The sequence below is a fragment of the Belonocnema kinseyi genome, chromosome 6 (genome assembly GCF_010883055.1).
Source record: "Belonocnema kinseyi isolate 2016_QV_RU_SX_M_011 chromosome 6, B_treatae_v1, whole genome shotgun sequence".
In the NCBI taxonomy this organism is placed as follows: Eukaryota; Metazoa; Arthropoda; class Insecta; order Hymenoptera; family Cynipidae; genus Belonocnema; species Belonocnema kinseyi.
Window position 1 is genome coordinate 73201571 of NC_046662.1, and position 16964 is coordinate 73218534.

Sequence of the window (16964 nt, forward strand, 5' to 3'; positions counted from 1 at the left end):
TAACGTGGTAACAAGATGAGAATTGAAAGCAAACTGAATGTTAAATCAAAAAGCATGAAAGAGGGAGCTCTTCTTAATATTTTGACACCAAACTCATGTCGAAACACCTTACCGACTGCGAGTAAAGCCACACACGCTTTAACTTGACAGACTGTATAAGAACTTTTTCTAACTTTGAAGTTCGAGTTCAGGTAGAAAATCAAATTTTTCAATGGTTTAACCTATACATGCCTACACCTTCTTCGGAATTTATTTTTCATTTATAACATAGTTTTCTTGGATTTCAAATAATAAATTTTCTGGAAAATACAAATTTTTCGACGCTCTAAGGGCAACAGGGAATTGATTAGTAATTTTTTAAGTTCGGGTTTAGGTGAACAGGGTAGACGCAAAACTTAATTTTAAACATTTTCAGACGAACCCGATTTTCTCTCCAGACCAATTAATCCTAAACAAATTTGCTGAATTTTTCCAAAATCCCTGACTTTTCCCTGAGCAACCACATTTTCGGAATTTTCCATCATTTCCATGTGCTCCCTGACCTGCGGTCACCCTGATTGATTCATAATATTTTTAAGAGCTTCCAGCTTAAGAACATTATTAATTTCGAGAAAAGAAAAAACTCAGCAATTTTAGGCTTGAAATTAAATTTTATTTATTTTAGCTTGTTTTTTTTAAACTCTAATTAACATAAAACATATCAGTGAAACACCCAAAACGCTTTACAAGTCAAACAGATGGCTCAAAATTGAAAAATTACATTTTTTAAATTTGTCAAATCATTTTAAAAAACTGAATTTTCACAAAAGATTATTTAAGCAATTTTATTTACAAATGTTAGATACGAAAAAACTAATAGCGCCATTCGATTTACCTAAAAAATAACACCAAGTCAATCTCTTTTTATAAAATGAATTGGTGGCGTAGTATAAATAAACAATTACATATTTACAGAAATTATATTCATACTATGTACACAATAACAAATTTGGTGAAGCAAAACATTTTCCAGTACATGAGTTTTATGTAATTTTTTTCTGCGCAATCAAAAGGCGTTATTACCTTTTCGTAACTCGAAAATTTAAACAACTTTTTCAAACAAAAATGGCTTAAACAATTTTAAATCAAATTTTTTCTCCCCAATGTGGGGCGGAATTTTAGACATTTTTTAATCAATAAATAGTGTTTTTAAGACACTGTCACTTACATGGTTATGCCTTTGCACCCTTCATTAAATTGGTGAAAATGAACTTTAGGAATTTCATTACCCATTGTTTTTTTTCAAGGGTTTATTTAACCTTTCAAAGTTATCACTTAAAAAACGATTTAGTTGAAACAACCAAATTTTTCTTTGTTTATATTGTTGAATCAACCAAAATTGATTTGATTCAACAAAATTTTCATGTGTAAAAAAAACTCTCCAAATTTAAAAGTCTTAATAACAAATTGAACATTTGAAAACTATACTAATATAAGGCATTCGACATTAAAACAATTTAAATTAGTAAAGGAAACAATAATTAATTCACCAATCCATAAAAGCATTTTCCTTTTTAAATTGCTGTCATCTACTTTCGAAATTTGCCGAAATGGATTTACATTTTTAAAAAAACTTCCTCGTACAGAATATCTAAAAAAATAATTCCAATTTTCCAGGAACGTGCGAAGCGTCAGTAAAAATCAAGCTATCCATTCTTATTTTACCGGAAGCTCAGCGTTCGTACTGCATCAATCTGCGGACGTGCTCGCTATATTGTATACGTCCGATGCTTTTAAATTCTAATGGAATTAGTACACCTCGCGGTGGATGACTATATATAGAGTGAGATGGCTATTACGCAACTACATATTCACGTCATGTACATACACCTCGCATTACTCACATATTTACAGACTCAATAAATTTACACATTTACACATACAGAAACCGTTATGTTGTAAGGAGTTAGTGTGGGTGGATTTGTAGGATAAAAGTCGAGCTCGAGGCTTCTTTTCTTTCTCCAATCATGTATAATTGAATATATCCAACGGGTTGCAATATTTACATGTATAGTTCTACATGAACATATAAATTTACACATATGCGCATATATATAATGACTATGGGAGAAAAACGTGAATTCATCAAACACCCACGAATTTTATTCATGGATCAACAAACTTGCACTTTCATTGAACCAAGGACGAGTCATGGCCTTGAATCTAGATCCAAATGCAAGATGAGTTAATTAGATCCAGTTTTAAAATAGTTACTTAAAAGGCAAACTGATTTATCTGTGTTTTTGTTCTTTTATTAAGATGGACCCGAGCGGTTAATTACTCGGATTTTTGACTAGATTGCAAAATTGCATGGGATTACAGAAAATTGCCTATATACGAATGAAAAATAAAGCATGATATTGTTTAAATATATTTTCTTCTATTTAAACAAAATTTATTCGAGTAAAACACGCTATTGTTTAATTCAAACAAATTTTATTCGAATCAAACAAATTGTAACTTTGATATAGGGTCAGAAATGTTTAATGTAAAAAGTAGAGAAATTACAAAAGAACCATTCATTTTACATCACTTATAATCTCATATGATAGTACACAAAAATAGGGATTCTGCTGAAATAAACAAAATAGCAAAAATCTGAATTCTCTTGATACTTTTAGAATCGTTTAGAATTCAATTGAAATCCATGAAAACCGTTTCGAACCTCTTGAAATACCTCGATACATTTAGAAAAATTTTTAAATCTATTAAAATCTTTTAAATCTATTAAAATTTGTTGGTTGACCTACCTCAAAATTTGTAAAATCCTCTAAACTCTTTAAAATAATTGGAGTACCTATAAAATCCCTTAAACTATTTTAAATACCTTCAAATTTTATAAAAGTCCTTTAAATCTTGCGAAATTAATTCCTAGAAATTTAAAATATTTAGAAATCCTAAAAAATTCTTTATAATTTCCTGAAATTTTTCTTATCACTTGAAATCCTTTAGAATCCCTTAAAATCCCTTGAAATTCTTCAAGTCTGGTGAAATTCCTTTAAATACCTTAAAATCCTTTAAAATTTGTGTAATCGCTAAAAATTCCCATAAATTAAATTTGTTTTCCAACGCTCTCTAGAAATCCCTTGAAATCTTTTAAAATTATGCAAATATCTTTGAAATCCCTTGAAATTTTTTATATCTCTTTAAATCTTTTAGCAGCTTTTAGATGGATACTTTGTTTTGAGCATAAAATACTTAAAAATTATCTGCAAAAAATATAATGTAAAGAAAAGTCGAGTGCAAGATATTTCTGGTTGAAAAAACAGACACACAAAAAATAAGTATTACGTGCGATGGACACCACCATACCTATAAGTTTTTTGGGACTCTGAATCCGAATTTGGTATCAGATTTGCTCTATTACCTGAGCTTCTCAAGACAATTAGCCTTTCTGTCAATTATTTAAAAACAACATAGTGGGGCGAATCTGACGTTCTCGAAACTTCTAGTGTGGCTCAAATTAAAGATTGAACCTTGTATTTTTACTGATTATATTAAAAAATTATTTCCATACTAGTAGTTTCTAGAATTTCAGATTCTCCCACTATGTTGTTTTTAGATAATGGTCAAAAAGGCTAATTTTCTCATATAACACCTGACGTGAAGGAGCAAATCTTATACCAGAGTTGAATTCAGCGACACCAATATATATATGTATAGGAATGGTGGCTCAGATCACTGCACATGACGCTATTATTTTTTGGTGTGCCTGTGAAATTATTGAGGCGCACAGAGCGGTTTTATTATTAAAGCTGGATTTAAGCCCACTTTTTGTTTTAAAACAAGATCGAGATTCTTCATCCAAAACTTTTTTTTGTGTTAATATAAATTTATGCTCCTTTTAAAAATAAAGCGTATTGTTTTATTTTCATAAAAGACAATACGTTCTACTTGAAAGTCAGTTTCTGACGGTTTTTGAAGTCGCTTAATTCAAGTCAGTCTCACATTAAAAAAACATAAAATGGAGGATAAAATGGATTTGGTTTCTGTTGAGTGAAATTGTTTGAGATAGTTAATTTTGAATTCCATCTCAGATTTTCAAATTTCAAAATAGCGGATCGCATCAACTTTGATTTTTGGACCGCCATATTGGATCCGTCCTTTGGAAACTGGAATCTTAAGGTCACAGAAAAAACGGAGGTTTCTTTTAGAGCCCATTTTTGGTTCCAAATAAGGAACTGCAACAAAAAGGAACCCCTCTTGCTGAAAAGAAACCCAAAACGATGTATTTTTTTAAAGGTGCTTCCAGTTCGACTTCCAGAGGAACTCAATTTTAATAAAGACATTTTCCAAAAAACCTATGTTTCGCTTTGCCCACTTCCACATTCTGTCTTGTTGATAACATAACTTTTATCTTAAAGCACACATGCATGAATAGAATACAATAACTTGATGAATATCATCTTCAGGATATGTTGCAAAATTGTAAACATAAAGGCGTATTCAAATGCCACATCATTTCCTTTACCGCCAAATTCTGTAAATCCCTAACTTACCAACCCCACTTTGCAATCGATTGGTTTGTGAATGTACCTTTCTGTTATTATTTAAGTGCTCTCAAAAGGAACCCTTTACGGTTTCCAAATGAGCCGTTTCGGGTTTCCACCGATTTCTATTGGAGTTCAAGTTCTAACAGATACAAACTTTTATTTACGCCGCACATATTTTTAGCAGTGGAAATAGAAAAAGAAAGAAAAATTTGTTAAATAAAAAAGTACCGATTTGTAAAGGATGTTCGAGTAGAATATCCTAGCTTCAATTGTGACCTGATAAAATTTTTCTGTACAGTGGAAATAGAAAAAAGGAAAAATGTAAAATGAAAAAGTACCGATTTATAAAGGAGGTTGGAGTAGAATATCCCAGCTGCAATCGTGACCTGATGACCTTTTCCTGTACAGTGACAACTCTAGTGCATCGCGAGCTGTGATGTACTTTCGTCGTTCTTATCACTTGACGGTAATGGTGTTGTTGATGATGCGCAGGAGGTAGCGTGCACGCGACCATCCTTTCACGTGGCTCCATCATCGTTACACCGAACATCCTCAGTTTGTACTTGATACTTTACACGTTCCTCGATTCTCGTTTCTCGTCAACTTTTTACACAGTCACACATTCCCAGATACTCGAATGATTTCCTCTGCGAATCTCACTTTGTTCACTGCTGTCTTTCAGATTCGAGATTTCTCTTGACGTGCCCATTGTCGTTGAAACGTTTGGTATTTCTTATCACAAAATTCTTTGGTTCGTTTGCGGAGAAGAAAATTTCTTGTTCTCAGAGATACATTGCTGTATCTAACAGACCTGTTTTTCAACAATTTCCAGAAAGGCGAAACTTAAATTTAATCATCTTCGATTTTTTGTACGGAAATTCTCTTTTCAACGAGATTTACACCTCAATTTGTTGCATTTATACTTGAGAATTAAGATAGAAAGGCAGACAGGAAATACCAAATTGTAGTGGTAATTACTAGGAGTATAATTTTAAAGGCAAGTGGTTAGAAGCAAAGCAAAGAATTCCGAATGATTTTAAGCTTAATTTCTTTATTTTTATTTAAGCAATTGAAAGCGAGATTTAAAGTTTATATGCCGGAATCCATTTGAAATCAGACAGCTTTACTTTTCAGAGAAAATTAGGCGATACGTATTTTTCCGACTTGCGAAAAAAATATTGTCTACGAAGTTATGTGGTTTTTCTAAAAATACTGAAAGTCGTTTTTCTCAAAAATCCCAGACTTATATTTTGTCCAACTTCTTGTGGAATTTGTACTCTCGTAATGAAGAAATTTATAGTAAGCTCTTTGCGGACTAAATTTTTTGATCTATTTATGATATCTAGCATAATTTGCGAGAAAATTAAAAAATTCAATTTTCATAAGCAAAAATTTGTATGACCAGAAAATCATTTTTCATAGAATCAAATTTTAAATATTTTCACCGACAAAATTTAAATTACTAAAGTAGTATCTCGATAAGAAATGGTTTCACTACAAATTTGTTATATTCCATATATATTTAAATATATTTCACATTTATCATGATATTTTTCAACAGGCACTGACTAGTATTACGGAATTGTCCTTTCTTTTTAAATAAGCCATTTTTACGGTCAAAAAAATTTTTTTGTTCATGAAAATTAAATTTTTTAATTTTTCTCTTAAATAGAGTAAGATATAAATTAATAAGAGAACTTTCTTAACATTTTTTCTTATCTGTCTTCTTTTTTAGAAAAATTTGATTTTATGAAAAATAATTGTTTGGTCATAAAAACTGTTCAGTTTACTTAAAAACCACAGTGTTTTCTTTATATAAAAATGCATTTCTTCAAAAATATTAAATAAAAAAAGGTGGGTCTTCCACAAACCAAGTGTGACGAGAATGATTTTGTTCATAAAAATAGAATTTTTAAATTTTTCTCTTAAATGGTGCAAGATATAATAAATGAGTAAGAGGTTTTTAAAACGTAAAAAGTTTTTTCTTAACATATAACTGATAAGATGTTTTCCTTTTGAAAGCACAAATTTCAAAAAAAGTTGGTAAAAAATGTAAGCGCTGGTTTTTGAGAAAATCGACTTTTAATATTTTCAGATAAACTGCCGCCATTTTGTTAATTTAGAGTCTTTTTAAATTTTTCCGATAGATTTCGAAATAAGACAATATACGCTAACAGAAATTGAAAATAAATATAAAATGCCTGACTCGGGCCAAAAGTTATATAGGATTAAAGCCAACTTTTCTATTCAAATACGCATAACTCAGTAACATTTTTTTTAGCAAATCGAAAAAATGTGTATCGCCTAATTTCTTCTGAGAAACATATTTCGTCCCTGAGAGATTTTCCGACTTCAAGTGCAGGACCTGTCTGATTTTCAATGCATCCAGTTATATACAAGAATAAATAATGCTCAAATAAAACTTTTTCAAGCATAAATAAATAAATAAGAAAGTTTTAAATTAAAATTTTGAAATTGTTCTTAAAATTGTATATATACAGAATTGAAAAATTTAAAAATTATTGTTGAAAACTTCCCAAATTAAAAAACATCCAAGTTGAAATAAAAAACAGAAAAATCTTATGCATCCGAACTTGTCTAATTAACAGAAAAAAGTCTAAAATCTTGAAAATGTTGAGAATGTTCAAAATGAAAGAATTTCACGTTAAAAGAATTTGTTGAAGAATGAATGAATGGAAAAAAATCAGAATTTAAAAAAATCGTCTGTCAATAAAATCCTGTCGGTGCAGATCCATTCACAGTTATGAATGAAGTAGAATCGTGACTATAGAAAGCTCGAATTGCAGAATTATGACGTGAAAGTAAGTTTCGCGAAAGAGGAAAAAACTGAAGCAGTCAAAGTTCCTCAAATTTTTATGAATTATTTTCTCCATTCAAAGAACATTTTTTACTTCTGATCACGATTTAATACATGTGATTCTTTTATACCAGACTATTTTTTCAAACAGAAAAATTTTCAAACAAAAATGGGAATTGTCAATTGAAGAAAAGAAAGAAAAAAAGGGAAAAATTAATTGAAAATAAGCAAAAGTTTTCTCCGAGTTTGTAATTGATGGTGCGTAAAAACTTTCTAATGAGAGACGATTAATATGGATGATGTCTCGTTGAAAAAGAGCGAAAATAAAAAGAATAAAAAGATTGGCAACAACAGTGACAGAGGAAAGTTTGCGCTGGGAAAACGTCTCCGGTTGACCCCATGAGAAATTCAAGACCTGAGTAGTAAGCACTCAATGTTAAGAGGTAAAATCACTGTAATTCGTGAAATATCTATATCTTGAATCTAAAGCGTCACAAAAAAATACCAGTTCCTGAGAAGCAAGTTTTTCCCAAAAACATAATTTTATTTTATTTTATTTAGCGAACCAAAAGCAATTTTTGGTTTAGTAGTTTTGATTGACATTTTTAATCAAATATTTTTAGTCCCTCTAACTGTCAATTAAAACAAGATTACTCATTATGGATTTTGGTTATGGGGTCAATTTTTTGGGGTTTTGGCTTCAAAACGTGGTCTGATTTTGGGGATAGGAGGTGTATGTGCGATTCCGTTTGTTCCTCTTTAATGCCTGTAAATTGAGGCCTCACGTACAAAAAGTCAAAGCCGATGAATAGCAATGAACTAGAAATCCAGCATGCATTGTCCCTGTGCAGACTGGCACCGAGGCACTTGTCAATATTGCAAACATATTTCTTCGAAAGAAATAATTGAAACTTGCCTCTTTTTTTAAATGTTTGCTAAGACTTATTACTTTAATAATTTTCAAAGTCGAAAAAGCTTTCCAGTTTTGATAAAGCACTCCAATTATTTATAGTGAAGATTTTCTATTTTTTCAATAGAAATAAAAGAGAACTCGAAATCTAATTGCGAACCTAAAATAGATTAAAACTTGACATTTCGCACTGAAAGGAAAACTTAAATTTGTTGTCACACATATTTTTAGAAAAAAGACCAGATTACAAATTGCGCAATAAAACAATAAAAATTTGTTCTTATTACTGAAATGAATAGCTATTTATAATGACAAGTGCCAGGAACTGCAAGACCGGTAACTATTAATCATTTTTTTATTGATTTATTCCGTGACCTACTAAGCTTGACTTGATTAGACAAAAAATACTAATGTCAAGATAGTTGATAGATAAAATACTGGACTACAATCTTAAGATCAAGTCATTTAAAAGATTTATATTCATTACACCTTATAACATAAACCTGATCAAAAATAAACTTCCCTTCTACAGTAGAGTAAAACTTTGATGAAAGTTTATTCATTTTTTTATATACCGAACTTATACCAATTTTAGTCACTTGCACTATAATTTCAAGGGCACATTTTGTTCACTTTTTCGTACTTTTCATATTTTTATTTTATTCATTCAGTCGTATTTTTTAATTAATATTTTTAATTATATATGGTATTGTATATTTTTTATAATTATTTATTTTCACCTTTACGATGATCGCACCAGTCGATTCGCGATTACAAACTAGTCAGTGAACATTGCCGTTAGCTTTGATACGTTAATGGAAGTGTCAATGTCGAGTGAAGAGTGGGGGGGAATCCTCCCACCAAAATTAATTAAAATCAAACGTTGTCATACTGGGATAAATAAAGAAATTAGAAATAAAATTTAATTCAATTGAAATATATTACCAACAGTTTTTGGATTAAATAAAGACTTATCGCATCGGCTATAGTGGACATTTGGAGACTAGAACTAAAAAAATAATTTAAGTGGGATAAGCTCATTCAGAAAATATTACATTAAAAAAAAAACTTGATGTGAATTTTTTAGAATTCGCAGCTTATCTTTAAATAATTATTTAAAAATCCAGAATTTTTTTATTATACAGAAATACGTGTTCCTCTCGGTGTTTCTTTTTTTACCATAGAATGATATATCCAAACACCAAATCTCATATAGAATCAAATACCCATTTGTTTGGCCCTATATCAAAAATGGGATTCTTTTGATTCAAATATTTTTCTTCGTAAAAAAAAACGTAAAAATGGTTACACTTAAAACTAGCTAGCATTAAATTGAGTAAAATTCGTCTGGATTTAAGACTCAAGTCTGAGATTTAGTTAGATATTTTAAATTTGAACCAATTTTGCTTAAATCCAGACAGCTTTTTCTGCATGTAATCCCAACCAATTTCAAGGTATAATAACTTCTAGGATTTGTTTTTCAGTGAGAATAATTCGTCGCACAAACTTTAAATTTTCGTATAGGACCATTTTATTATATTATTTTCATATTTTCCTGATGAAATATGACAAAACTATAAACTTTATTGACCCAATTATAAAAATTAACTCAGCAGAATTAAATCCGCGAAATAAAGATAGAGCTGATTTCACTGAGATTTTATTTTCGAAAAGAGAATAATCCTAACATAACAGTATAGAAGTTGCGCTGACAAGGCTGGGTAATTCCATTTACTTTGTACTTCCTCCATAAAATGTTTTCTGCAAACGCAAACGCAAAAGCTGGGAATCAAATTAAAACTGTCGGACAAACTGATATTTGAATTCAACGTAACACAATTCGCGAAATGGCAGCATGTTCCAATTAAAAAGGCTAGCGATTTAAATTTGGTTGATTGCATTAAAAAGTTTATTTCTATAAAAATATTAAAAAGAAGAATAAACATAAGAGAAAAAACACAAGAAAATCCAATTAAAATTGTCTCTTGAGTAAATATAAAAAATGGTCGTGGCTAGGTTCACCGACATTCGGTGAGCGTTGACCAAATATTTTTGATATGCGTTATCGAATTGTTTAAATGGTTTACTGAAAAGGTTTTAAATCATTTTTTTAAATTCAAACTTGCGTAAAATTGAGTTGTAAAACAAACTGTGGAGAAAAGTAACGGGTCATTTGGAAATCGGCGTGTCACAATCAATTGTGGGACGTATGAAGGTGTGAGTTGCGTTTAACAAGCATTTACCAAACGTAAGTAGTAAGTACCACTCTAACTTATCACTGTGAGTTGAAAATGCAGGTCAGATAGTTGCCAATGCCACACTTTTCAGAGTCTTAGCCTCGTTCTTTTATGTCAGTGGAGACAACTGGTCAAGTAGCACTTGCTTCTTAATCTTTTTTGCGTTTACTAACGTTCCAAATTTCATCATTAGTCAAATTAGAAACTTAAAAAATTAAATTAAATTATCCAAAAAGAACAGAGGAAATTTTGAAAGCCCATTTCAATAAACCGATTTTTATAAACAATTTAGTTGAATTAAGAGACATTACAATTTTTCCCATGCAAATACACGAATAAAAATGTTATATTTTACTAATTTTGGGTTATATTCTGAAAAGAGAGTACCTCCGATTAATTTGAATGTTATTACGTCGATGTATTTTGACATTGAATCCGGGAGCCAGTTACCGTTTGGTCCGCGGAAATGGGTCCCCGGAATTTTTAAAATAAATATTATGCAGAATAGTCTCCCGAATCCAACGGTATGAGGTGCTTTCGCGAACTGACGAATATGATGGTGAAAATCTTGCTTTATATTTTAAGGTCAGAACTTACTAAAACTAAAAAGTGTCATTTTTTCAATTTATTTCAGTGAATAATAAAAATTAAAGTAAAAGTTGTATATCTTTCAGAAATATACGTTTCATGCCATATACATTTTTTCTTCAAAACCTTTATTTTAAAAAAAGGAAAGTTATGGTTAAAAGTGTGGAATTCTTGAAATGGAATTACTTGGGGCACTTCTGTGATTACTAGTTAAGAAGACACCCCTCTGACTGGTAACAGAATTAGTTAAGTTCATAGTTTTACTCTTTTCTAATGCCTCGTGGGGGGAAGGCAACCTCTTGATTGGTAAAAGAAATAATGTCAATTATATCCGTCACCCTTTCCGACCAGAAAGGAATAGAAATAAATTACTATAACTCCCATCCCTCTCAAATGTCTCGTGGGGAGCTTAAAGACAAACTTGTGACTGGTCACAAAAATAATTCAAGTCAAATCTGTACCACTTTCCAATATCTCGTGGAAGGGCAGACAGCGGGAAGGAATCATTGTGACGTGGCAAATATTATAAATGAAGTCACACCCATACCCCTTTCCAATGTATCATGAAAAGCGCGAAAGCTGCTCTGTAACTGATCACCAAAATAGTTTAGGTTAGATCCCTACACTTTTCAAATATATCTTTGGGATAGGGTACGTATCGGGGGAGTTTTAATTACATCAAATCATCTCCCCTTTTCCAGATCTCCTCATTAGCTGGTGGTACGCATCATTTGTTTAATATATCGGTTTAAATATAACGATTTGAAAAACCGTTTCTTTGGGGGTTTTGACCTTAAAAATAACATTGGCGAGTATTTTCATTGTCATATTAATAAGCAGCGTGTCAAAATACATTGGTATACAGAGTTCCAAATTAATACAGTAATCTCTTTTCGAAACTTTATCTCTTATTTTTTTAATCAAGTATTTATAAATTACTGCAATTAAGAAGATTAAAAATTCAATCTTACCTTATCCGGAAAGTAAGATACTAAGTTATTTTCCCGTGGAAATAATTTGTTGTGTGAGAAAAGTAATAAAACAATGGACATCTTCACTTCATTGTTTCTTAATTGCTGAGACTCAATCTCTCAAGACCGAGAATTTTTTATTTAATAGATGAATGAGATTATATTGAAAAAAGATTGAAAGCCGACTAACCGTAAAATTCGATCCATAAAGTTATGAAATATTAAAATTTTATTGTTATGTAAATATTATTTTAAGTATTTACAAACATTTCCAGTGTGTAAATGCCGTCCATGCAAGTTATCGAATCAATATTTAAAAAATAAATTTTGACGATATTCTTCGCAATTCATGTTTTATTGTGATTGTATACCGGAAGTTAACAAAAAATGCTATACGAAGTCGTGATCAGGCTTTCAAACATTTCGTGACTTTCGCAATCTTAAGCGAAACATTTATTATTTTGGTTCGAAAATTGTACAAATATTGGCATGGTGCTTCAGTTTTTTTTAAATTTCGCAGTTTCTACGCTGGGATGGATCGAAAATTGGTTGGAAAGTTTTGTTTTTCGCATTGTACGGCAACGATTCCTCCCAATTTGGTTCCAAATCCGAAAAAAGAAACTGCATTTTTTTCGAAATTTCTCATGTACAAAACAGAGAGAAAATTACTCTTCGGAGTTTTCGAAATAAATTCTGTAGGTTTGGGAAATTATAATGAAAAGGTGACAGTAGTGCAGTGGGATACCTATAAATATTTTAAAGTAATTTTCAACCCTTTGAGAAAACAATTACTTAAACAGATACACTTATTTAAACAATTTAAGAGCACTTTAAAATATGATGATTTAATATGTCCTTTAACTTTTCCATAATATTTTCCTAAACCCACAGAAGATATTTCATAAAGTCCATCATAAAACCCAAAAAGTGATTTTTTCCCAACACAGAAAATCCTTGAGTAATAATTTGATCTTGCAGTTGGATCAAGGTGAGTTGCAGCAGTGTTAATCATTTAATTAAAACAAACCAGATTTAGTATCGACTTTTTTACAGTTATACGTGAACATTGAATTTGCCTTTGGTGAGATCTTTGAAAAACAAAAAAAAAACAAGAAAAACAACAGGACTGTCGGTTGCTAGGATCGTGAAGTTGAGCTGGAACATTTTTCTAATTTTTGATAGTCCGGTCAAGTTAGCCCAAAAAATAGGGGTCATGTTACAGTAATTCGCATAAAGCTGAATCTTGGTTTGATTGTTTATACCATTAATGTATAAGAAATGTCAAAAGTGCCCATCGATCCCGCATGTGCAAAAGAAGTTATTCAAGGTCAAAATTCGCAAAAATGGGGTTTTTCATTTTACAGCCAAATGGTCAGTTTTATCATAAAAACATATCAAACAAAAATTGTAGAGCATGTGATTATCTACGAAAATTGTCCTTATACTTTTTTCCCTAAGAATTGCTGTTTTTGAGATATAGCGATTCAAAAGTTGCAATCTCCATAATAAGCACACGTTTCCACGCCACCTGTGAGGTAGTGTAGACGGCGCTCCTATTCAACGGTCTATCGTGGGCTAGTTTAATAAAATAATGTTGTTTTTAATAAAAAAATGGATTTATTGGAGATAATGAAAGCTGTGTGAAAAACAATTATGGAAAACTATTCGTCAGAATCATAATCTTCTATCGGAACTTCAAAAGCAGTGTCTTCGTCTTCTTCTTCCTGCTGGATACACGTGAATTTTTATAACAGCGATGCATCAGATGTCTCCTCACTGATATCATAGGAATCCTCTTCTGATGGCGATTGAACATTGGAGCACGACTAGCCTTGGCAACTGGTACATGTTGCTGAACAAAACAATCAAACTTTTTTGCAGTCGAATTTCGCATTAAATCCTTTTTTACAATTTCAAAAAATTGTATTCAGGAGTTTTTCCGGCGCAGGTTGAATTAAAGTCTGGATTGGTGCTAATGTATCCTCAATTATCGTCCAGCCCCAGTTTTCTGGGTCCAGTTGATTACCAAGCCACACTTGAACTTGATAATATACCCGAAATAGATGTTGCTGAGCAGAAGCAGAGGTTGGGGGAAGAGAAGCTAATTATCAGTTGTCAAGAACTGTCGTGCTCCAATGTTCAATCGCCATCAGAAGAGGATTCCTACGATATTAGTGAGGAGACATCCAATGCATCTCTGTTAGAACAATTCACGTGTATCCAGCAGGAATAAGTAGAAGAAAAAAGAGAAGAAGACGAAGACACTGCTTTTGAAGTTCGAGTAGAAGATTATGATTCTGACGAATATTTTTCCATAATTACGTTTTACACAGCTTCCATTATCTCCAATAAATCCATTTTTTTATTAAAAACAACATTATTTTAATAAACAAGCCCACAATAGACCGTGGAATAGGCCTACCGGAGAAACCACGTTAAAAAAAAGCGCGATGTGTACACTACCTCACAGGTGGCGTGGAAAAGTGTGCTTATTATGGAGATTGCAACTTTTGAATCGCTATATCTCAAAAACGGTGATTCTCAGGGGAAAATATGCAAGGACAATTTTTTTTAGATAATTGCATGCTCTACAATTTGTGTTTAATTTATTTTTATGATAAAACTTACCGTTTGGTTGAAAAATGCAAAAAACTCATTTTTGCGAACTTTAACCTTGAATAACTTTTTTTTGCATAAGCGGGATCCATGGGGACATTTAACATTTCTTTTATATTGATGATATAAACAATCAAACCAAGATTCAGCTCTATGCGAATTAATGTAACCTTGAATGTCTATTTTGACCGGGCTATGACATTGGATCATTTTGATATTAAATAGAAGATTGAATTGAGCTGCAGTACTATTGGTACCTCAGGATTAACTGTGTATCTATTTTCCATGAGAAATTTTGAGTGCCCAGCGGCATCTGTTAAACTCAAAATTGCGGAAAAAAAACAAAAAGATGCAATATTCTTGGGAGAATCATTGCCCTCTATATATAAAAAAAGTGATTTTGAATCACTCTAGTCTACACGTAAAGCAAAAATCAAGGTATTCGTACCGAAATTTTGTTACACATTGCCAAGGCCTTTAAATTTACTAACCGAATGATTCACTTAACTTTTATGAGAATTTTTTTTTAACTCAAACTACCAAGCCCATTTCTTATGTTTACATCTGCCCCACCTTTGGTAAGATCACGTGGAAAGGAATCGTCGTCAAAGGAATTGTCATTCTGCGCCTCTTTAGTCACTTCTTGCTCGTGAGAAACGACCTTTCACAAGACTCTTCATTTCACTTTCATCGAATTCAAAAGACCACGTGGTGCTACCTTATTTATCATTACTCAAATATAATGTAAAACTTCAAATTAATTTTAAATATGATTCAAATTTGGAATGGTTATTGCGGATACATCAATTTTATCGACACTCAATTAACTATTTCTTAAAGAACTGTATTTATACTTCGCTGATATACGAGAAGATCCCTTGCTTTGAAAATATATTAACTATTATTAGAAGTGGTTCATAGACATAGAAAACAGAGGTTGAAGACCAGCCGAAGTTCAAAAAATCCTGGATTTAACGAGATTAAATTATAGAATTCGTTAAGTTTCCTTTCTTTTTTGGCACTGTGACAAATATAAAAATGACACGTGCCAAAAAAAATTATTTATAATGAGGTTAAAAGGAAAAAGTCTGGCATAACTTTAGGCTGCGTCTACTTGTCCCGAAAAATTGGGGAAGATGGAAAAGGCGATAAACAAGTCGTCCCAAAATTTCGAGACGACTGGCCAAACTTATGAAAAATATTTCACTACTCATCCAGACTTCCGGCATGACGAGACACTTCTTTGAATTTAAATAGTATATTTACGAATAATTTTTGTGTACTGAGAGGCCGTGCATAAATTACTCAGTCTTTTTTTTGGGAAGGGGGGTGGATAGGTCAACGATTTTTTGTTCACTGTCTTACCGAAAGAAGGGAGGTGGGAGAGGGGCTTGGAAGAAACCATTTCATACCTAAGATATTTTTTTATGTCTTCAAATCACTAAAAAACAAAAGTTAAAAATATATTATTGTAAACAGATGTTTGGCAGCATAATTTAGTGTTTACTGTGGTAAATAATGCATTAAATGTAAAAAATTATCTTTCTTTATTGATCATTCTAACAGTATTACTGCCGTGATTTGAGAAAATACCGTTAACTGCAAAAAAATTGAAAAATGAATTTTTTATATCGTTGAAATCGGGAAGGAAAGATGCACCGGATTATTAAAATAATTTTTTCAAAATTTTAACAACTTTTAAAATAATTATTGCTAAGTTTTGGAAAACCGCCGTTAACTGCAAAATTTGGCAAGTCGTGATTTGGAAGGGAGCCGTAACAGACCGTTAACTGTAGGCTCAAATCATGGACAGCTGAATACGTCACAGATGAATTCGAGAAAAAACCGCAACGAGTGGTTATGGACTTTACTAAATTATCGGACGGTGATTTCGAGCCTTCGTGATTTCGAAGAGCTCCTCTATACCCGCTCGCGGCGTTCTCCGGAATCATCGAACACCGAGAAAAAATATTTTGTCGTGAAAAGCATTTTGTCAAATTACGACAGGCCTATTTCTGAGGTCCGCGATTTGAAGAGAGCCGTAACTGCCCGTTACGGGATTTTCTGAATTTCAGCATCCCAATCAACATGCAAATTAGTGAAGAACAAAAAACTGCAGAAAGTGAATTAGAATCCGCGGTAATGGTGTTTTCTCAAATCACGGCAGATTACTTGTAATTTTCCTAATAATATTAGTAGCATCTCGTAATATTAGTAATAATATAGATGTAGTAATCATAAATTCACGAAATAATAATAAATTAATAACATTTTCAACTCCCATACCCCCCA

The 16964-nt window shown here is 31.6% G+C and overlaps 1 protein-coding gene across 3 annotated transcripts in view; it reads right to left on the reverse strand.

The window, feature by feature from the left end:
- The window catches only part of LOC117174622 (IQ motif and SEC7 domain-containing protein 1), a 187413-nt gene that overhangs the window by 56808 nt on the left and 113641 nt on the right, over window positions 1-16964 (reverse strand). Inside the window, exon 2 of one of the 3 annotated variants that reach the window (XM_033363872.1) lies at window positions 4871-5343. The exons of the other annotated variants lie outside the window; for them this stretch is intronic. Coding sequence (XP_033219763.1) covers window positions 4871-5082 — 212 coding nt within the window. The 5' untranslated portion in view covers window positions 5083-5343. The remainder of the gene's footprint in view (window positions 1-4870; window positions 5344-16964) is intronic. 3 annotated transcript variants of the gene reach the window in all.